The sequence below is a fragment of the Salmo salar genome, chromosome ssa05 (genome assembly GCF_905237065.1).
Source record: "Salmo salar chromosome ssa05, Ssal_v3.1, whole genome shotgun sequence".
NCBI classification, from domain to species: domain Eukaryota; kingdom Metazoa; phylum Chordata; class Actinopteri; order Salmoniformes; family Salmonidae; genus Salmo; species Salmo salar.
This window is the reverse complement of record NC_059446.1, coordinates 5,175,918-5,199,137: the sequence shown is the minus strand read 5'-3', so window position 1 is coordinate 5,199,137 and position 23,220 is coordinate 5,175,918. Positions and strand designations below refer to the sequence as shown.

The 23,220-nt window shown below is 47.9% G+C and overlaps 1 protein-coding gene and 1 non-coding gene across 3 annotated transcripts in view; both read right to left on the bottom strand.

Annotated features, from left to right (window-relative positions):
• The window catches only part of ctnna1 (catenin (cadherin-associated protein), alpha 1), a 247,642-nt gene that overhangs the window by 154,914 nt on the left and 69,508 nt on the right, over positions 1-23,220 (bottom strand). For both annotated transcript variants that reach the window (XM_045717824.1, XM_045717825.1), the window contains exon 8: positions 21,716-21,919. In XM_045717824.1, coding sequence (XP_045573780.1) covers positions 21,716-21,919 — 204 coding nt within the window. The remainder of the gene's footprint in view (positions 1-21,715; positions 21,920-23,220) is intronic.
• Positions 8,558-8,632, bottom strand: trnaa-cgc (transfer RNA alanine (anticodon CGC)). The gene has a single exon. It is a non-coding gene; the product is annotated as a tRNA-Ala (tRNA).

Genomic DNA, 23,220 nt, shown 5'->3' with positions numbered 1-23,220 from the left:
CCCTCTAAACTCCTGAGTGGCGCAGCGGTCTAAGGCAGTGCATCTCAGTGCTAAAAGGCGTCACTACAGACCCTGGTTCGATTCCAAGCTGTATCACGACCAGCCGTGATTGGGAGTCCCATAGGGCAGCACACACAATTTGCCCAGCATCATCCGGGTTTGGGTTTGGCCGGTGGTAGGCCGTCATTGTAAATAAGATTTTTTATTAACTGACTTGCCTAGTTAAATAAAGATAAAATATAGAATTAGCTCATCACTAAGATCAAGCCTGGGACTGAACACCTCCCTCTGCAACTGGATCCTGGACTTCCTGACAGGCCGCCCCCAGTTGGTGAGGTTAGGCACAACATCCGACATGCTGGTTAGCCCCTCAGGGATGTGTGCTTAGTCCCCTCCTGTACTCCCTGTTCACCCACGACTGCGTGGCCTCACACGACTCCAAACACCATCAACTTTGCTGACGACACCACAGTGGTAGGACTGAGCAGTATCCACATTACTAAGTAATTAAACATGGGCCACACACACCCACACAGTTGTGGGGGGCACGTCAGCGGCTCGTCCCCCTCAGATCCTCAAAAAGTTCTACAGCTGCACCATTGAGGGCATCTTTACTGGCTGCATCAGCGCTTGGTACGACAACTGCAAGGCCCCTGACTGCAAGGCGCTAGACAGTGGTGAGTAGAGCCCAGTACATCACCGGGGCTCCCTGCCATCCAGGACCTATACACCAGGTAGTGGTGAATAGAGCCCAGTACATCACCGGGGCTCCCTGCCATCCAGGACTTCTACACCAGGTAGTGTCAGAGGAAGGCCACCCAATCCATAGACTACCAGTGAACAAAGTCTGGAACCAACAGGACCCTGAACAGCTTCTACCCCTAAGCCATAAGACTGCTAAACAAGACTTCTGATTTGTTAATCAAATGGCTACCCGGACTATCTGCATTGACCCTTTTTTGCACTAACTCTCTTGCATCGACTTTGCACACACTGGACTCTAACCAAAACACTCACACATACCTACAACATCCCAACACTACATAATCCCACACATCTATTCTGTTGCCAGGTCACTTAGATATGTACATATAGATCTGGGCTAACTCAATAACCTCGTACCGCTGCACATCGACTCGGTACTGGGACTCCCTGTATATAGCCATGTTACTACCTTATACACATCTGCCATCTCTTTATATAAGCTCATGTCTGTGTCCCAAATGGCACCCAACTCCCTTTATAGTGCACTACTTTTGACCAGGGCCCTTATGAAATCAGGTCAACAAAAAAAAAGTGCACTATATAGGGAATAGGCTGCTATTTGGGATATAGCTTGTGTCTGGGAGGTGCTGGCTGTTTGTCTCTCTCCGGCCAGGATCCCTCGCAGCGTATCAACCGACCACAGAAGCATAGAGCCAGACCTAACAGCCACTAACACTTAGCCTGCTGACACCCCGTAGAGGAGGGAGAACAACGACGTCTAAAGGAACAGCCTAGAAGCAGAGGTCTGGGATTAAATACTGGGGGTTTGGGTAGACATGAACAGGAAACGCAGAGAGAAAAACCTTTTTTTAAATGGCAGGAATACAGGGCTAGTGGACTGCCTGGCCATTAGAGTCTGAAGGAATAGGACAAACAGGGTTCAAAAGAGTTGGCCATCTTACTTTTGTCACTCACCTCGCAGCAGGGGTTATGATCTAAAGGAATAGGAGGCTAGAACGTTGCAGGGTTTTGGCCTAAAAGGGTTTGGGTCTGTATCACACATAAGGATCAATGACTTGTCCATCAAAGTATTGTAAGGACATTGCCTTTCACTCGAGACTATATAATGAGTCACATCAGCTGAACTTCGGATCAGTAGGGTCTGTACTCTGTACAATCTAAAATGAGTAAATCCTCTTGGTATCCAGCCTTCAACTCCAGCGTTATTTTAGGATCAGTAGAAAGTCAAAAAGGTTGTTTCAGACAGAGTTTGTGGCACTCCAGTCTCCTTTTCACCTCATTTAACACCTGATTTACTGAACAACAAAAAAAAGGCACAGCTCAATAGGTGGTGCAGGTATGTCATGACGTCGCACAAGTGGGTGGGGGCTTTCCTCGTTTCTTGTCCATTGCTCTCTATTGTTCCTAAAGCAAAAAGGAGAGGCCGATGACCTCACATTTCCATCACACCAAGTCCTTGAATGCCCTATTCCAAAGTTACTAGTAAAATATATATTATACACAAAAAAAAAAAAAAAAAAATGGTTTTACCCTTTAGTGTGTGTACTTTGCTGAATTTATACTTGGCCAATCGCTTTTAAACAGTAAAAGTTCAAAAATCGCTAGAGGATGTCTTTAATCGAAGACCTGACTGACTCATTGATCCAGCATGGTGGTGGTGATAAAGCTCATGAAACATGGCATCACTCCAATTTACAGTGAAGTTGGCCTGAATGGACCACTCTGCTCTATGGGCCTTGGTCAAAAGTAGTGCACAATATAGGGAATAAGGACCCATTTGGAACACAAAGCCTATTTTCCACCAAGGGTACAGACACCAGGAAAGATGGTGGAAGAAAACTCACTAGCTCTCATCCTTCTATCATTCTAGCCACTCAGGTTCAGTCATTGATTATCTATTCAATTTATGGGTCTTTATTGGCATGGGAAACATGTCTACATTACCAAAGCAAGTGAAATATGATTATATATTTTTTTGAACTACAGTAATCATGATACTCAAAAGTTCCAAAAGAAATACATTTTAAAATGTCATGGCTATATACAGTGTTGCAATGTTGTGCAAATAGTTAAAGTACAAAAGGGAAAATAAATAAGAATAAATATGGGTTGTATTTACAATGGTGTTTCTCCTTCACTGGTTGCCCTTTTCTTCTGGCAACAGGTCACAAATCTTGCTGCTGCGATGGCACACTGGTATTTCACCCAGTAGATACGGGAGTTTGTCAAAATTGGATTTGTCTTTGAATTCTTTGTGGGTCTGTGTAATCTGAGGGAAATGTGACTAATACGGTCATACATTTGGCAGGAGGTTAGGAAGTGCAGCTCAGTTTCCACCTCATTTTGTGGGCAGTGTGCACATAGCCTGTTGTCTCTTGAGAGCCAGGTCTGCCGTTCTCAATAGCAAGGCTATCCTCACTGAGTCTGTACATAGTCAAAGCTTTCTTAAGTTTCTGTTTAGGGCCATATAGAATTCTAGTTTGCTCAGTTTTTTTGGTAAATTCTTTCCAATGTGTAAAGTAATTATCTTTTTGTTTTCTCATGATTTAGTTGGGTCTAATTGTGTTGCTGTCCTGTGGCTCTGTAAGGTCTGCTTGTGTTTGTGAACTGAGCCCCAGGACAAGCTTGCTAAGGGCTCTTCTCCAGGTTCATCTCTCTGTAGGTGATGGCTTTGTTATGGAAGGTTTGGGAATCGCTTCCTTTTAGGTGGTTATTGAACTGAACGGCTCTTTTCTGGATTTTGATAATTACCGGGTATCGGCCTTATTCTGCTCTGCATTATTTGGTGTTTTACACTGAGGATATTTTTGCAGTACTCTGCATGCAGAGTCTCAATTTGGTGTTTGTCCCATTTTGTGAATTCTTGGTTGATGAGCGGACCCCAGACCTCACAACCATAAAGGGCAATGGGTTCTATAACTGATTCAAGTATCTTTAGCCAGATCCTAATTGGTATGTCGAATTTTATGTTCCTTTTGATGGCATAGAAGGCCCTTCTTGCCTTGTTTCTGAGATCGTTCACAGCTTTGTGGAAGTTACCTGTAGCGCTGATGTTTAGGCCGAGGTATGTATAGTTTTTGTGTGCTCCAGGGCAATAGTGTCTAGATGGAATTTGTATTCGTGGACCTGGCAACTGGACCTGTTTCGGAACACCATTATTTTTGTCTTACTGAGATTTACTGTCAGGGCCCAGGTCTGGCAGAATCTGTGCAGAATATCTAGGTGCTGCTGTAGGCCCTCCTTGGTTGGGGACAGACACACCAGATCATCAGCAAACAGTAGACATTTGACCTCAGATTCTAGTAGGGTGAGGGCTGGGTGCTGCAGACTGTTCTAGTGCCCTCGCCAATTCGTTGATATATATTTTGAAGAGGGTGGGACTTGACATGCATCCCTGTCTCAACCCACGGCCCTGTGGGAAGAAATGTGGGGGTTTTTGCCAATTTTAACTGCACACTTGTTTGTCTACATGGATTTTATAATAATGTCAAATGTTTCTCCCCCCCAACACTACTTCCCATCAGTTTGTATAGCAGACTCTCGCCAAATTGAGTTGAAGGCTTTTTTGACATCAACAAAGCATGAGAAGACTGCCTTTGTTTTTTTTTTTTTTTGTCAATTAGGGTGTGCAGGGTGAATACGTGGTCTGTTGTACAGTTATTTGGTAAAAAGCCAATTTGACATTTGCTCAGTACCTTGTTTTCACTGAGATAATGTAGGAGTCTGCTGTTACGGACAACGCAAAGGATTTTCCAAAGGTTGCTGTATAACCTGTCCTTTATTTCTTTCACTGTCCTACCCCTCTAACTCCGCTCCTTCCATCCACCCTCTCCAGCTCTCCTTCCATCCACCCTCTCCATTCCATCTCTCCTTCCATCCATCCACCCTTCTCTTCATTCCATCTCTCCATCCATCCTCTCCGTCCATCCTCATTCCATATTTTTCCATCCTCCCCCTCCATTCCATCTCTCCTTCCATCCATCCACCCCCCCTCTTTTCATCCACCCCCCCCTTTTCATCCACCCCCCCTTTTCATCCACCCCCCCTCTTTTCATCGACCCCCCCCCTTTTCATCCACCCCCCTCTTCATGCCATCTCTCCTTCTATCCACCCCTCCTCATTCCATCTTTCCGGATTGTCTGATATCAGCCTAGATAACACACAGTGATGGGGCTGCTCTGGATGGGAAGGAGAGAATGTTAGGATCTATTCCATTATTTCAGTGGGGGAAATAGAGGCCTGGAAGGGGTTCACACGGTGGCCAGGAACACAGCCACGCGATAGCAAACAAACATCATTACAAGAAAATACACTGCTGATGCTTCTAGCACACACTAGACCAGGGGTTCCACACACACACACGACAAGGGTTTCCCAAACCCACCAATTGAGGTGCCTTGAGTCGCGACCCACCATAAGGGTTGAGTGGCGAAGAACTTTTCACAGACCAAACAATAGGTACGCATCTTGGTAGTAGACAAAACTTTCTGCAGTTTCAAAGTTAATCTCCTGCAATTCCACACATCCTGCCATGGAGCTGAAGGAAAATGTTTTTTTGTCGAAGCGAATTTCCTGCATTTTCTACACGGCTAATGTTGTGTTATTTTGCTTAAACATGTTTGAAGCTGGTGTACAAAACCTAAAAGTAAAAGATGCACACACGGAAAAAAATTGATGGGAACCATAGATTCAGTGCACAGAACAGATCTGCTTCTTAAACTTACTTTCAATAAGAATGACGGATCTATAACAAACATTTCTATGTGAATTTGGTCAGGTCACCCCCCCCCCAAAAAAAAACGTACATACAGCAGCTTTAAAATCTACGGCAAGACATGACAATGGCTATCTAGATAATCAAGAAGAACGTCAAAATATTGTACAATCCAGCTGTGCTAAGCTCTTAGAGACTTGCCCAGAAAGACTCACAGCTGTCGTCACTGCCGAAGGGGATTCAAACACATATTTACTCAGGGGGTTGAATACTTAACTAATCAGGATAGTATTTTATTTTTTTTTAACACAAAATGTTAGAATTGTGACTACATTCTGAAGGCACTGTATAAAAAGGGCTTCATTGTCAAAAACCCAAGTTATCCCTGTAAGACGTGATCAGGGCCAGTCTGCCTGCCGAGTTCATTAGGATTAGTGGGGAAAAAAATTACAGTAAAAAAATATGAGTTCAAGAGGCCGTAATAGTAAGCCCCAGGACAGTAACACCAGGATGTATTTCTTTTGTTGTATTTCACCTTAATTTAACCAGGTCGGCCAGTTGAGAACAAGTTCTCATTTACAACTACGACCTGGCCAAGATAAAGCAAAGCAGTGCGACAAAAACAGAGTTACACATGGAATAAACAAACGTAGAGTCAATAACACAATAGAAAAATATGTATACAGTGTGTGCAAACGAAGTAAGGAGGTAAGGCAAAAAAAATAGGCCATAGTGGCGAAGTAATTACAAATTAGCAATTTACACTGGAGTGATAGAGTGATAGATGTGCAGATGATGTGCAAGTAGAAATACTGGTGTGCAAAAGAGCAGAAAAACAAAAACAAATATGGGGATGAGGTAGGTTGGAACTGTCTATGTACAGGTGCAGTGATCTGAGAGAGCTGCTCTGACAGCTGGTGCTTAAAGCTAGTGAGGGAGATGAGTCTCCAGCTACAGTGATTTTTGCAATTCATTCCAGTCATTGGCAGCAGGGAACTGGAAGGAAAGGCAGCCAAAGGAGGAATTGGCTTTGGGGATGACCAGTGAAATATACCTACTGGAGTGCGTGCTACGTGATAGACTGCATCCAATTTGCTGAGTAGAGTGTTGGAGGCTATTTTGTAAATTACATCGCCGAAGTCAAGGATCGGCAGGATAGTCAGTTTTACGAGGGTATGTTTGGCAGCATGAGCGAAGGAGGCTTTGTTGTGAAATAGGAAGCCGATTTAACTTTGGATTGGTGATGCTTAATGTGAGTCTGGAAGGAGAGTTTACAGTCTAGCCAGACACCTAGGTATTTATAGATGTCCACATATATATTCCAAGTCAGAACCGTCCAGAGTAGTGATGCTAGTCGGGCGGGTGCGGGCAGTGATCGGTTGAATAGCATGCATTTAGTTTTACGAGCATTTAAGAGCAGTTGGAGGCCACGGAAGGAGAGTTGTATGGCGTTGAAGCTCGTTTGGAAACAGTGTCCAAATGGCCAAAAGTATACAGAATGGTGTCGTCTGCGTAGAGGTGGATCAGAGAATCACCAGCAGCAAGAGCGACATCATTGATGTATACAGAGAAAAGAGTCGGCCCGAGAATTGAACCCTGTGGCACACCCATAGAGACTGCCAGAGGTCCGGACAACAGGCCCTCCGATTTCACTCACTAAACTCTATCAGAGAAGTAGTTGGTGAACCAGGCGAGGCAGTCATTAGAGAAACCAAGGCTGTTGAGTCTGCCGACAAGAATGTGGTGATTGACAGAGTCGAAAGCCTTGGCCAGGTCGATGAAGACGGCTGCACAGTACTGTCTTTTATCGATGGCGGTTATGATATCATTTAGGACCTTGAGCGTGACTGAGGTGCACCTGTGACCAGCTCGGAAACCAGATTGCATAGCGGAGAAGGTACGGTGGGATTCGAAATGATCGGTGATCCGTTTGTTCACTTCGCTTTCAAATACTTCAGAAAAGGCAGGGCAGGATGGATATAGGTCTGTAGCAGTTTGGGTCTAGAGTGTCTCCCCCTTCGAAGAGGGGATGACCGCGGCAGCTTTCCAATCTTTGGGAATCTCAGACGATACGAAAGAGAGGTTGAACAGGCTAGTAAATACGGGGTTGCGCAACAATAGCGGCAGATCATTTTAGGAAGAGAGGGTCCAGATTGTCTAGCCCAAAATAGTGCACTACATAGGGAATAGTGAGCCATGAGGGAGGCTGAAAGAGAGCCCTAAAGGGCCCTGGTCAAAAGTAGTGCAGTACAGAGGGAATAGAGAGAGAAGTAACAGTATATCTCTTTAAACCCAAGGAGACCTTGCATCTCCAGACACCTACAGAAGAAAAACAGATCTCTTTCTCTGTCCCACTCTACACTAGTCTGATTCCCCCTTAGCTTGGAACAGTTCTTGTGCCCATAGAACGAAATGACACGTGCAGGATGTACCCTAATGCTGGAAGGCCACTGCTATAGAGGATAGACTAACGTGTGTTCTAAATGACACCCTATTCCCTACTACAGTCCAGAGACCTAGCCACCGTTATAGAGGATGGTTAATGCCACATGATTCACCAAGGACCACTCAGTGTTTTAATTCATGCTTTTAAAGTGCTATCCTCTGGGATCCAATGCACGTTGTTGGATTCTAATTTACCCAAATATAATTATATTTCATTCACCAAATAGGGCTATAAGTTTGAGGAGGGTAAGCAGGACTAATTGGAAAGCTGTCTCGCTCCTCACATCTGCACCAGGTTGAGTGTGTCACACACACACACACACACACACACACACACAGAGCCTGCTTGGCTGTGGGGCTCAGTGGGGCTGTGAGATGATAATTCAGCACATTACTGACTGAGGGAACCAACCAGCACGTGACGACACAGGGAGAGTCTAAGCTACCCTTTTCTCTATTGTGCCAGAGCCCAACGGGATTCTGGTCAATAAACACGGTGCCATTTGGAAGGCAGTCCACTGCTTTGTGCATCACACCATACTAGGCCGTCACGGTCAATAAGAACATTGTTAATTGACTCACCTGGATAAAATAACATTTACATTTTAGTCATTTAGCAGAAGCTCTTATCCAGAGCGACTTACAGTAGTGAATGCATACATTTCTTCCGTACTGGTCCCCCGTGGGAAACGAACCCACAACCCTGGCGTTGCGAACACCATGCTCTACCAACTGAGCCACAGGGAAGGTTAAATGGGCTACAGCATAGGGCCATTTCACAGCACAGAGAGATGAGCACCATGTTACACAGCACCGTGAAATACTGATGCCAAAAAGGTGAACCGAGTTCAAATGTACACGCTTACTAATATAAACAAACGTGTGTGTGTAATTCAATGCAAAGCTTTCACTCACACACACACGATACGATGAGCTGAACATTTCTTAGCCGGTATAATTACCACGGCAAGGTGGAAACCATATTTAATCTACCTGCCAGCTCAGCCAATCAATAAGGCTAGAGTTCAACAGGGAGAGATCAAGGAGCAGGTCTGGTGGAAGGAAGTCTGACAGCCTGTTAGTGACAGCTCCCTGGTTTATAATGGTGGCCGTGAAATAGACAAAGCGTCGGGATGAAAAAAATCTTTCCCATGACACATTGCGTGTGCTATAAATTTGATTTAATTACGCATTTAGATGAGATTAAAACTAGATCACATTTGGTTTTGCATTACCCCCGGGATTAACCCGTCACTCGCTGACGTATGCCAAGGCTTCCACAGGCAAAATAAACAGAGTAACGAAGAATTTTTTTTAAATTCAGATATTTCACCATCTCTGCATTTGTAGTGTTTCAGCTACAGCCCTCCAGACCTCTCGACTTTGGATTTAAAATCTACACCTCCATCATAACAGAAGAATTTGGGATTTGTTTACTACGTGATTCCAGGTGTTATTTCATACTATTGATGTCTTCACTATTATTCCACAACCTAACCCTTGAATGAGTAGGTTTATCCAAACTTGACTGGTACTGTACATATATCAACACAGCACAGCCACACAGAATGGGATGCAGCCACCCACAGCCACACAGAATGGGATGCAGCCACCCACAGCCACACAGAATGGGATGCAGCCACCCACAGCCACACAGAATGAGAATATAGAGAGCTACAGACTTTCAAAAAAGAACAGTTTTATTCTGGTTAACTGGACACACGTCCTAAACTGAAAATCAGTCAGATGAGATGAGAGGGATGAAAGAGTGAAGAGGGTATGATAGGGTAGTGCGAGGACAAGGGAGTGGGCGGAAGCTAGAGGGAGGACAAGGGAGTGGGCAGAAGCTAGAGAGAGGACAAGGGAGTGGGCGGAAGCTAGAGGGAGGACAAGGGAGTGGGCAGAAGCTAGAGCGAGGACAAGGGAGTGGGTGGAAGCTAGAGGGAGGACAAGGGAGTGGGCGGAAGCTAGTGAGAGGACAAGGGAGAGGGAGGACAAGGGAGTGGGCGGAAGCTAGTGAGAGGACAAGGGAGAGCGAGGACAAGGGAGTGGGCGGAAGCTAGAGCGAGGACAAGGGAGTGGGCGGAAGCTAGAGGGAGGACAAGGGAGTGGGCGGAAGCTAGAGCGAGGACAAGGGAGTGGGCGAAAGCTAGAGCGAGGACAAGGGAGTGGGCGAAAGCTAGAGCGAGGACAAGGAGTGGGCGGAAGCTAGAGCGAGGACAAGGGAGTGGGCGGAAGCTAGAGCGAGGACAAGGGAGTGGGCGGAAGCTAGAGCGAGGACAAGGGAGTGGGCGGAAGCTAGAGGGAGGACAAGGGAGTGGGCGGAAGCTAGTGAGAGGACAAGGGAGGAAGCGAGGACAAGGGAGTGGGCGGAAGCTAGAGGGAGGACAAGGGAGTGGGCGGAAGCTAGAGGGAGGACAAGGGAGTGGGCGAAAGCTAGAGGGAGGACAAGGGAGTGGGCGAAAGCTAGAGGGAGGACAAGGGAGTGGGCGAAAGCTAGAGGGAGGACAAGGGAGTGGGCGAAAGCTAGAGGGAGGACAAGGGAGTGGGCGGAAGCTAGAGAGAGGACAAGGGAGTGGGCGGAAGCTAGAGAGAGGACAAGGGAGTGGGCGGAAGCTAGAGGGAGGACAAGGGAGTGGGCGGAAGCTAGAGGGAGGACAAGGGAGTTGGGGGAAGCTAGAGAGAGGACAAGGGAGTGGGCGGAAGCTAGAGGGAGGACAAGGGAGTGGGCGGAAGCTAGAGCGAGGACAAGGGAGTGGGCGGAAGCTAGAGCGAGGACAAGGGAGTGGGCGGAAGCTAGAGCGAGGACAAGGGAGTGGGCGGAAGCTAGAGCGAGGACAAGGGAGTGGGCGGAAGCTAGAGCGAGGACAAGGGAGTGGGCGGAAGCTAGAGGGAGGACAAGGGAGTGGGCGGAAGCTAGAGGGAGGACAAGGGAGTGGGCGGAAGCTAGAGGGAGGACAAGGGAGTGGGCGGAAGCTAGAGGGAGGACAAGGGAGTGGGCGGAAGCTAGAGGGAGGACAAGGGAGTGGGCGGAAGCTAGAGGGAGGACAAGGGAGTGGGCAGAAGCTAGAGGGAGGACAAGGGAGTGGGCGGAAGCTAGAGGGAGGACAAGGGAGTGGGCGGAAGCTAGAGGGAGGACAAGGGAGTGGGCGGAAGCTAGAGGGAGGACAAGGGAGTGGGCGGAAGCTAGAGGGAGGACAAGGGAGTGGGCGGAAGCTAGAGGGAGGACAAGGGAGTGGGCGGAAGCGAGAGGGAGGACAAGGGAGTGGGCGGAAGCTAGAGGGAGGACAAGGGAGTGGGCGGAAGCTAGAGGGAGGACAAGGGAGTGGGCGGAAGCTAGAGGGAGGACAAGGGAGTGGGCGGAAGCTAGAGGGAGGACAAGGGAGTGGGCGGAAGCTAGAGGGAGGACAAGGGAGTGGGCGGAAGCTAGAGGGAGGACAAGGGAGTGGGCGGAAGCTAGAGGGAGGACAAGGGAGTGGGCGGAAGCTAGAGGGAGGACAAGGGAGTGGGCGGAAGCTAGAGGGAGGACAAGGAGTGGGCGGAAGCTAGAGGGAGGACAAGGGAGTGGGCGGAAGCTAGAGGGAGGACAAGGGAGTGGGCGGAAGCTAGAGGGAGGACAAGGGAGTGGGCGGAAGCTAGAGGGAGGACAAGGGAGTGGGCGGAAGCTAGAGGGAGGACAAGGGAGTGGGCGGAAGCTAGAGGGAGGACAAGGGAGTGGGCGGAAGCTAGAGGGAGGACAAGGGAGTGGGCGGAAGCTAGAGGGAGGACAAGGGAGTGGGCGGAAGCTAGAGGGAGGACAAGGGAGTGGGTGGAAGCTAGAGGGAGCTACAGACTTTCAAAAAAGAGCAGTTTTATTCTGGTTACCTGGACACACGTCCTAAACTGAAAATCAGTCAGATGAGATGGAAGAGGGATGAAAGAGTGGGGTAGAAAGAGGGACAGAGGGTATGAAGGGTAGTGGGAGGACAAGGGAGTGGGTGGAAGCTAGAGGGATAGAGAAGAGCGAGGGAGGGACACGAGGGACAGAGGGAAAGAGGGAGAGAGAGAAATAAATAGTTGATAGAAGTCCATCAAGCCAGCCAGCGATGACTAACTCAAGCCCCATGCTGTAATAGCAGCTTGTCTGTCTGTCTCTCCTAGCAGGCTAGCCCTCTCTCTCTTCCCCTCTGCACAATCTTTTCCACAATCAAGTTCGTTGCCATGGTACCGGGGGGCGCAAGGTGGACACATGTCCCCGCTCGTCCTTGTCGGCTTCCTCTCTCTATCAGACCAGCTGAGCAGCCAATCCCCTGTCAGAGCTGGTCTCCATCGCCATAGTGACAGCATCAGAGTTCTAAAGATCTGTGTTCCTCAGACAGACAGAGGCGGAGGAAAGGACCAGTGAAGGGGAAAGTTGTTTTGAAAAAGGAGCATGTTGCATTGAATTGGATGACTATGGCCCTGAAATAATGTGGCAGAGGCCTGAGTTGCTGCCAAAGCAAGACAGTGACGTAGGGAGACTGGGCCATAGCTAGACAGGAAAAGGACATGTCTGTAGAGAGAAGGAATGTAGACAAGACACTTTTAGGTGACATATGGTTCGGCATCAAATATTCATTCTGGATACAAGTACAATAAATACTAATCTGAGCAACACCACAGAACAGGTTATTGCCGCTGTCCAATCAGATTAGCATTTATGTCCCAAACGGCGCCCCATCCCCCCCAGACTCCAAACGGCGCCCCCCCAGACTCAAGGCGTGACTCCAAACGGCGCCCCCAGAGTCCAAACGCCCCCCCACAGGAATAGTAATGTAAGATGAACAGGGAGAAGGAGATGAAATGAAAGGCTGGAAGACGGATACGAAGAGGGGAACCTCCCTGGTGAGAGATGGTCACTAAGCGATAGGCTTCACTAGCGTGGGGCTAAGGCCGGTCCCTGCTGCCATTACACACACAAGGACCGTTCAGGAGCACCACTTCAAAAGTAATCCGTAGCCATCACACGTCGCACAGCTCACATTGATTCAATCATTCAAGCCTCATGAAAGGTAATATCTATGGAGCCCATTGACCTAAGTCTTCATTCTTCAGGTACAATCATCTACCTACTTTATCCATCATACGGTATATTTCTGTTTTAATATGCACCAGCACTGGGGTGGGTTACAGGAGGCCCAGCACTGGGGTGGGTTACAGGAGGCCCAGCACTGGGGTGGGTTACAGGAGGCCCAGTGACAGTAGTAACCAGCACTGGGGTGGGTTACAGGGTGCCAAGTAACCAGCACTGGGGTGGGTTACAGGAGGCCACAGTAACCAGCACTGGGGTGGGTTACAGGAGGCCAAGTGACAACCAGCACTGGGGTGGGTTACAGGAGGCCCAGTGACAGTAGTAACCAGCACTGGGGTGGGTTACAGGGGGCCAAGTAACCAGCACTGGGGTGGGTTACAGGAGGCCCAGTGACAGTAGTAACCAGCACTGGGGTGGGTTACAGGGTGCCAAGTAACCAGCACTGAGGTGGGTTACAGGAGGCCGGTGTACAGTAGGCCAGTAACCAGCACTGGGGTGGGTTACAGGAGGCCAGCACTGGGGTGGGTTACAGGAGGCCAAGTAACCAGCACTGGGGTGGGTTACAGGAGGCCAGCACTGGGTGACAGTAGTACCAGCACTGGGGTGGGTTACAGGAGGCCCAGCACTGGGGTGGGTTACAGGAGGCCCAGCACTGGGGTGGGTTACAGGTGGCCAGCACTGGGGTGGGTTACAGGTGGCCAGCACTGGGGTGGGTTACAGGAGGCCAGCACTGGGGTGGGTTACAGGAGGGCTCTAGTTGCTTCATTATTCAGCCTTCATCTATATTTCTCACTGTTGCTATGAATACTGAACAAAAATAAACACAACATGTAGTGTTTGGCCCATGTTTCATGAACTGAAATAAAAATCCTAGAAACTATGGTATGGGCAGGTATAAACTACAGACAACGAACACAATTGCATTTTATCGATAGCAATTTGAAGCAATTTGAATGCACAGAGATACCGTGACGAGATCGTGAGACCCATCGTCGTACCATTCATCTGCCACCATCACATCATGTTTCATGATAATGCAGGGCCCCATGTCCCAAGGATCTGTCCAAAATTCCCAGAAGCTGAAAATGTCCCAGTTCTTCCATTGCTTGCATACTCAGACACGTCATTGAGCATGTTTGGGATGCTCTGGATCGGAGTACACAACAGCATGTTCCAGATCGCGCCTATAACCCAGCAACTTCACACAACCATTGAAGAGTAGGACAACATTCCACAGGCCACAACCAACTCTGTGTGAAGGAGATGCCGCGCTGCATGAAGCGGTCACACCAGATACTGACTTTTTATCCACGCCCTTAATAACAGATGCATATCGGTATTCCCAGTCATGTGAAATCCAATGATTAGGGCCTAATTCATTTTATAAATTGACTGATTTCCTTAAATAAACTAACAAGTAAAATCTTTTACATCGTTGCCTTTATATTTTTTGTGCAGTGTAGCTTATCAACTGAATGGCAGTCCATTAAATCCATAGGATGATCTATTGACAGTAGCTTAGCTAGGACTAAGGAACAGGAGGCGTGGGAAGACTGTGGCAAACTGGCTGTGGATGCAGAGCCAGACCCCGTGGGAGGACAGTACCTTACTGTGGCTGTGGATGCAGAGCCAGACCCCGTGGGAGGACAGTGCCTAACTGTGGCTGTGGATGCAGAGCCAGACCCCGTGGGAGGACAGTACCTTACTGTGGCTGTGGATGCAGAGCCAGACCCCGTGGGAGGACAGTGGCTAACTGTGGCTGTGGATGCAGAGCCAGACCCCGTGGGAGGACAGTGCCTAACTGTGGCTGTGGATGCAGAGCCAGACCCAGGACTGAGTGATGTAGACTCCAGCCAAACATTAGGCTAGACAACACAGTGACATCAGCAAGCATAAAGGCTACTATAGAAACCGTCGACGTGTCCAAGACATGATAGTCAGGTTGGAGCAGTGTGAGGGGCCGACACTCGTCATCCAATGCCATTTGTAACAGCGAAAGGAGGACCATAATGCAAGGCCCATTTGTAACCAGGAATTTCTCTGTCATTATAATAACCCTTGGGCGGGTCGCCTAAGTCCAAACAATTGAAAATACATTTTCTGGATGAAAACAGATAAAGTAGAAAAGATGAGACCGACGGTGCAGTCAGGAAGTATTCAGACCTCTTGACTTGTTCCGTAACAGCCTTATTCTAAAATGGATTAAATGGTGTTTTTTTCCCCCCTCATCAATCTACATTCCTTAATGACAAAGCAGACACTTTAAGATCCCATTTACATAAGCATTCATACCTTTTACTCAACACTTTGTTGAAACACCTTTGGCAGCGATTACAGCCTTGAATCTTCTTGAGTATAACATTACAAGCTTGGCACACCTGTATTTGTGGAGTTTCTTCCATTCTTCTCTGCAGATCCTCTCAAGCTGTCAGGTTGGACGGGGAGCATCGCTGCACAGCTATTTTCAGGTCTCCAGAGATGTTCGATCAGGCTCAAGTCCGGCCTCTGGCTGGGCCACTCAAATACATTGAGACTTGTCCCGAAGCCACTCCTGCGTTGTCTTGGCTGTGTGCTTAGGGTCGTTGTCCTGTTGGAAGGTGAACCTTCGCCCCAGTCTGAGGTCCTGAGCGCTCTGGAGCAGGTTTTCATCAAGGATCTCTACTTTGCTCCGTTTATATTTACGTCGATCCTGACTCGTTTCCCAGGCCCTGCTGCTGAAAAACATCCCTGCAGCATGATGCTGCCATCACCATGCTTCACCGTAGGGATGGTGCCAGGTTTCTTCCAGACGTGACACTTGGCATTCAGGCCAAAGAGTTCAATCTTGGTTCCATCAGATCAGAGAGTCTTGTTTCTCATAGTCAGAGTCCTTTAGGTGCCAATTGGCAAACTCCCAGTGGGCTGTCATGTTCCTTTCACTGAGGAGTGGCTTCCGTCTGGACCCCCTTGACCAAAAACCTTCTCCCCGACTGCTTAGTTTGGCCGGGCGAACAGCACCAGAAGAGTCTTGACATTCCAAACTTCTTCCATTTAGGAATGGAGGCAAATATGTTATTGGGGACCTTCAATGCTGCAGAAATGTTTTGGTACCCTTCCCCAGATCTGTGCCTCGACACAATCCTGTCTCAGAGCTCTAGGGACAATTCCTTCGACCTCACGGCTTGGTTTTTGCTCTGACATGCACCGTCAACTGTGGGACCTTATATAGACAGGTGTGCGCTTTTCAAATATTGTCCATCAATTGAATTTACCACAGGTGGACTCCAATCAAGTTGTAGAAACTAAGGATGATCAATGGAAACAGGATGCACCTGAGCTCAATTTCGTGTCTCACAGCAATGGGTCTGAAAACTTATGTAAATAAGGTTTATTTTTATTTTATAAAATGTGCCAATATTAAAAATAAAAGTTTGCTTTGTCATTATGGGGTATTGTGTGTTGATTGATAAGTTGATCATTTTTTAAATCCATTTTAGAATAAGGCTGTAGTGTAAGAAAATGTGGACAAAAAGTCAAGGAATCTGAATATTTCCCGAATGCCGTGCATTATTTAAAACAAAAACCAAAATAAAAGCTTGACCGGAAGAATAAAACAATGAATTTAGCAGTATTCATTTAGTTATCATGCTAGAGCAAAATAACACTCCATTATCCATGGCAAAACGCATAGAATTGTAGAAAAATAGCTTAACTGCAAAACAAAATCTCAGCTCCACTGACAATTAGAGTTGCAGGAAATTTAAAAAATGCTAAACATGTCTAAAACAAAGATGATCTGACCGCGCGCTCATTGCCACGCCCACCACCTAAGCCCCTTTTTCATCAAGGAAAAATCCTGATAACGAGGGGGGGGAACTGCGGTTCAGATGTTACAACGGCCCAAAACAAGAGCGCCAACAAACACCAGAAAAATAGAACAAGTTAGATAAGACATTACCGCAGCAATACAACCACTTTGGATTCACCTGGTCAGTCTGTGTCATGGAAATGAATGTTTAGTATAGTCCGTGAATATCAGTCGCCAGTGATTAAATTCGCTGGTTTTAGCTTGGTGAACCCTGCCTGCTGCTAGCTAGCTAACTTCACTGACAAACACAGGGATGGAATGTTAGCTACTGCCACTGATAATCATGTAGCTTGTCACGTATTTAAAGACAGTTTGACAACTTGCGGATGAAGCAACAAGTCCATAGTTCAGTATGTTTCCAAAGCACCAATCACTAGGTTGTAACATAGGGTCAGCAACAGGCTCCATACTGTACTGACTCGGGGCAGAGCAGGCTGTTTGCTGCTTCATTAAAGGTAAAATAAACTAAAATACCCTTACTACAGCGGCTAGCTAACTAGCTAGCATGCTTACAGTAGGAGAATTGCATTTAGTGTTGCAATAGCAGGTTGGTTAGCGTCTCATTTCATATGAAGTGACAGACTCAGGTTTAACTAGGAAGTTAATCATGTTTGGTGTACATGACCAAACTACAGAAATGCACTAAACTCCTCAGCGAGATGCAAAAATACACAACTAAAACGTTGAAATGTAAAACTTCAAAATGAATCATCTTTGACGTTCTCTCGGCTATGAAAAGCCAAATGACATTTACTCTACAACCACCGACGACTACCACCACCACTACTACACTCTGCTGGTCTTCTGTGAACGTTTGAACATCTTGAGGAACGATATGGCCTTAATGGCCAAGTACTCTTGTAATATCAACTGGAACAGTCAGAAGAGGACTGGCCACCCCTCAGCCTGGTTCCTCTCTAGGTTTCTTCCTAGGTTCTGGCCTTTCTAGGGAGTTTTTTTCCTAGCCACCGTGCTTCTACATCTGCATTGCTTGCTGTTTGGGGTTTTAGGCTGGGTTTCTGTACAGCACTTTGAGACATCTGCTTATGTAAAAAAAGGGCTTTATAAATACATTTGATTGATTGATTTATTCTGACAATTTGTGACTTGTTGCTAGGTAACATGCTAACATTCATGGGAAGATGTCGCTGCCATGGGTGCCATTGGATGCCCACTCGATAACTGGACAACTACAGTTTGAGATTGTCTTGATTGACTCGTGAACGAGCATCGAGTGATCAAGTGCTCAAAGTCTGTCACGACAGCCAGTTCCTTGCTGGTGTGTAGCTACAGTAGCCAGCAGTTGCAGACTGCCAGACAACTTTCTACTTTTCATTATGGAAATACATTACCGTTCCACCTTTGCTAATCCTTTTAAAAATGCAGAGAGATCCTACCCTGATTACATGGGAATGTCAGACACTAGATTAGCAGAGACATATCCTACCCTGATGACATGGGAACATCAGACACTAGATTAGCAGAGACAGATCCTACCCTGATTACATGGGAATGTCAGACACTAGCTTAGCCGAGACAGATCCTACCCTGATTACATGGGAACAGACACTAGAGTAACATCACTCCTGAGGAGGCTAAAATAAAGCAGACTGGAGTTGAGGAGTGAACTTTTCTCCAGAAAGCAAACTGTTGAACTCAGAAATAGATTCTCTCTCTCTATCACCATCTATACAGAGAGACTCAACACAGTGACATAAATGTAGACAACGCTATACCGTACGTTATCATAATCAGTCGTAATTCTGCAGACAATCAACCCAACAGCATTCTAGAACCCATCCCTCCAGAACCCTTAGGACTGGCTGGTCATCTCTTCCTCAACTCTTCTACCCCCTAAAAACAGGAGGATGGCTCCACGCAAGCCAACATAAATCCACTAAACCATGTTGACTTCACAGAGACAATGTTTTCCCCCCTCTAAGCAATCACTAAGTAGACCCAATCCAGATTGATTACAAGGCTAGGACTAAAATTGTGTATTTATCTTTCTGGGAGAATAATGGGGTCTATTGAATGATTAATAGATTTCAGGAGGCCAATTATTGTGAGACTAAGAAATTCTTGTTCCCTAATCGCTTGATAAATGCTTCATGTTTATACAGGGGAAGAGGGGGGACTGGGGAGGCGCCCGGGTTAGAGGGGGGGGACTGGGGAGGCGCCCGGGTTAGAGGGGGACTGGGGAGGCGCCCGGGTTAGAGGGGGGGGACTGGGGGAGGCGCCCCGGGTTAGGGGGGGACTGGGGAGGCGCCCGGGTTTGAGGGGACGACGGACTGGGGAGGTGACCCGGGCTAGAGGGGGGGATTGGGGAGGTGACCCGGGTTAGAGGGGGGGGACTGGGGGAGGTGACCCGGGTTAAAGGGGGATTGGGGGCTTCCTGAGTGGTGTAGTGGTCTAAGGTACTGCATCACAGTGTTAGCTGTGCCACTAGAGATTCTGGGTTGGAGTCCAGGCTCTGTCGCAGCCGACCGTGACCCATGGGGCGGTGCACAATTGGCCCCGCGTCGTCTGGGTTAGGAGAGGGTTTGGCCGGCAGGGATGTCCTTGTCCCATCACGCACTAGCGACTCCTGTGCGGGGTTGGTTGGATTCGGAGGACGCACGGCTCTCGACCGTCGCCTCTCCAGAGTTCGTACAGGAGTTGCAGCGATGACAAGACTAACTACCACTTGGATACCATGAAATCGGGGAGATTGGGGCAGAGACCCAGGTTCAAACTCAGTCACACAGAGACATTGTTGAGCAAGATAACTACCTACCTGTCATGTCCATGAAGAGGAGAAGATATGGAGAGGTGAGAGGAGTCAGAACAGAGGAGAGAGAGAAGAGAGGAGTCAGAACAGAGGGAGAGAAGAGAGGAGTCAGAACAGAGAGAGAGAGAGAGAGAGGAGTCAGAACAGAGAGAGAGAGAGAAGAGAGGAGTCAGAACAGAGAGAGAGAGAGAAGAGAGGAGTCAGAACAGAGAGAGAGAGAAGAGAGGAGTCAGAACAGAGGAGAGAGAGAAGAGAGGAGTCAGAACAGAGAGGAGAGAAGAGAGGAGTCAGAACAGAGAGAGAGAGAGAAGAGAGGAGTCAGAACAGAGAGAGAGAGAGAAGAGAGGAGTCAGAACAGAGAGAGAGAGAGAAGAGAGGAGTCAGAACAGAGAGAGAGAGAGAAGAGAGGAGTCAGAACAGAGGGAGAGAAGAGAGGAGTCAGAACAGAGGGAGAGAAGAGAGGAGTCAGAACAGAGGGAGAGAAGAGAGGAGTCAGAACAGAGGGAGAGAAGAGAGGAGTCAGAACAGAGGGAGAGAAGAGAGGAGTCAGAACAGAGGGAGAGAAGAGAGGAGTCAGAACAGAGGGAGAGAAGAGAGGAGTCAGAACAGAGGGAGAGAAGAGAGGAGTCAGAACAGAGGGAGAGAAGAGAGGAGTCAGAACAGAGGGAGAGAAGAGAGGAGTCAGAACAGAGGGAGAGAAGAGAGGAGTCAGAACAGAGGGAGAGAAGAGAGGAGTCAGAACAGAGGGAGAGAAGAGAGGAGTCAGAACAGAGGGAGAGAAGAGAGGAGTCAGAACAGAGGGAGAGAAGAGAGGAGTCAGAACAGAGGGAGAGAAGAGAGGAGTCAGAACAGAGGGAGAGAAGAGAGGAGTCAGAACAGAGGGAGAGAAGAGAGGAGTCAGAACAGAGGGAGAGAAGAGAGGAGTCAGAACAGAGGGAGAGAAGAGAGGAGTCAGAACAGAGGGAGAGAAGAGAGGAGTCAGAACAGAGGGAGAGAAGAGAGGAGTCAGAACAGAGGGAGAGAAGAGAGGTGAGAGGAGTCAGAACAGAGGGAGAGAAGAGAGGTGAGAGGAGTCAGAACAGAGGGAGAGAAGAGAGGTGAGAGGAGTCAGAACAGAGGGAGAGAAGAGAGGTGAGAGGAGTCAGAACAGAGGGAGAGAAGAGAGGTGAGAGGAGTCAGAACAGAGGGAGAGAAGAGAGGTGAGAGGAGTCAGAACAGAGGGAGAGAAGAGAGGTGAGAGGAGTCAGAACAGAGGGAGAGAAGAGAGGTGAGAGGAGTCAGAACAGAGGGAGAGAAGAGAGGTGAGAGGAGTCAGAACAGAGGGAGAGAAGAGAGGTGAGAGGAGTCAGAACAGAGGGAGAGGTGAGAGGAGTCAGAACAGAGGGAGAGAAGAGAGGAGTCAGAACAGAGGGAGAGGTGAGAGGAGTCAGAACAGAGGGAGAGGTGAGAGGAGTCAGAACAGAGGGAGAGAAGAGAGGTGAGAGGAGTCAGAACAGAGGGAGAGAAGAGAGGTGAGAGGAGTCAGAACAGAGGGAGAGAAGAGAGGTGAGAGGAGTCAGAACAGAGGGAGAGAAGAGAGGTGAGAGGAGTCAGAACAGAGGGAGAGAAGAGAGGTGAGAGGAGTCAGAACAGAGGGAGAGAAGAGAGGTGAGAGGAGTCAGAACAGAGGGAGAGAAGAGAGGTGAGAGGAGTCAGAACAGAGGGAGAGAAGAGAGGTGAGAGGAGTCAGAACAGAGGGAGAGAAGAGAGGTGAGAGGAGTCAGAACAGAGGGAGAGAAGAGAGGAGAGGAGTCAGAACAGAGGGAGAGAAGAGAGGTGAGAGGAGTCAGAACAGAGGGAGAGAAGAGAGGTGAGAGGAGTCAGAACAGAGGGAGAGAAGAGAGGTGAGAGGAGTCAGAACAGAGGGAGAGAAGAGAGGTGAGAGGAGTCAGAACAGAGGGAGAGAAGAGAGGTGAGAGGAGTCAGAACAGAGGGAGAGGTAAAATAGTGTAGAGGTGAAACAGTAACTGTTTGAACGTGATGAGACTTACATTGCCTCGATGAGAAAACTGTGTAGAGGACTAGAGCGGGATAGAGAAGATGGAGGGCAAGGTAGATGAGCCACCTACCTGTCCATAAGGTGGGTTAGTATCAGAAAGGGGAGAAAGAGACTAAGACACTTACATTGCCCATGTACTCAGACAGCAGGTCCTGCAGAGCCTGACGGACAGAGTTGCACTCGGCCACGATGCGCTCGCGCCGGTCATCACGGGTGCAGGACGAGTCGGCCATGAGGGCTGCACCACTGATGATGCTCTCCAAGCGCTCCTCCAGAGACGGGCGGAAACGCTCCTCGCTGAACGCCAGGGGGTCCACGATGATCTGCTTCTGTTGGCCGGAGGGAGTTAGAAAACAGGTCAGAGTGGTCACACATTAATACTCCCCAGCAGAGACACAGGTTCCATCCCCACATCAACACCTTTTTTCTCCCACTCTGATGTCTTCTCTGCCCAAAGAGCCCAAACACCCCCGCAAAAAAACAAACATTTTAATTAAAAGAAATATGGAAACAATAAATCAAAGTTCAAAGACGAGGGTCCATCCAATGATTTGTTTTAGCATGGGAGAGAGAACGAGATAAAGAGCAAGTGTGACAGACAGAACAGAAAAACACAGAGGGTAAAAGGCATTTAGTAACAAAAACAAACAAGCTCTAACTCTCCTTCTCAAATCAAATCTTTAAGTTGGTTACATACACATATTCAGCAGATGTTATTGGTCACATATTCAGCAGATGTTATTGGTCACATATTCAGCAGATGTTATTGGTCACATATTCAGCAGATGTTATTGGTCACATATTCAGCAGATGTTATTGGTCACATATTCAGCAGATGTTATTGCGGGTGTAGTAAAATGCTCGTGTTCCAACAGGTCACAATAATACACACAAATCTGAAAGTTAAATAATGGAATTGAGAAATAAATAAATATTAGATTGAGCAAAGTCAGTGGCATTGACCAAAATACAGTAGTATACAATAGTAGTATACAATACAGTAGTATACATATGAGATAAGTAAAACAGTATGTAAACATTAAAGTGACTAGTATTCCATTACTAAAAGAGGCCGGTGATTTCATGTCTATGTATATATGGCAGCAGCCTCTAAGGTACAGGGTTACTTAACCGGGTGGATGCCAGCTAGTGATGGCCTTGAGATTGAAAAACAGCTTCTGTCTCTCGGTCCCAGCTTTGATGCACCTGTACTGACTTCGCCTCCTGGGAGGACAGGAAGTTTGCCCCCGGTGATGCGTTGGGCAGACCGCACCACCATCTGGAGAGCCCTGTGGCTGCCGTCAGTGCAGTAGCCAAACCAGGCAGTGATACAGCCCAACAAGATGCACTCAATTGTGCATCTGCAGAAATTTGTGATGGTTTTAGGTGCCAAGCCAAATTTCTTCAGCCTCCTGAGGTTGAAGAGGCGCTATTCCGCCGTCTTCACCACTGTGTGGGTGGACCATTTCAGATCAGTGATGTGGACGCCGAGGAACTTGAAGCTTTCCACCTTCTCCACTGCGTTCTTGCCGATGTGGATACGGGGGTGCTCCCTCTGCTGTTTCCTGAAGTCCACGATCAGCTCCTTTGGTTTGTTGACATAGGGTGAGAGAGGTTATTACCCTGGCAA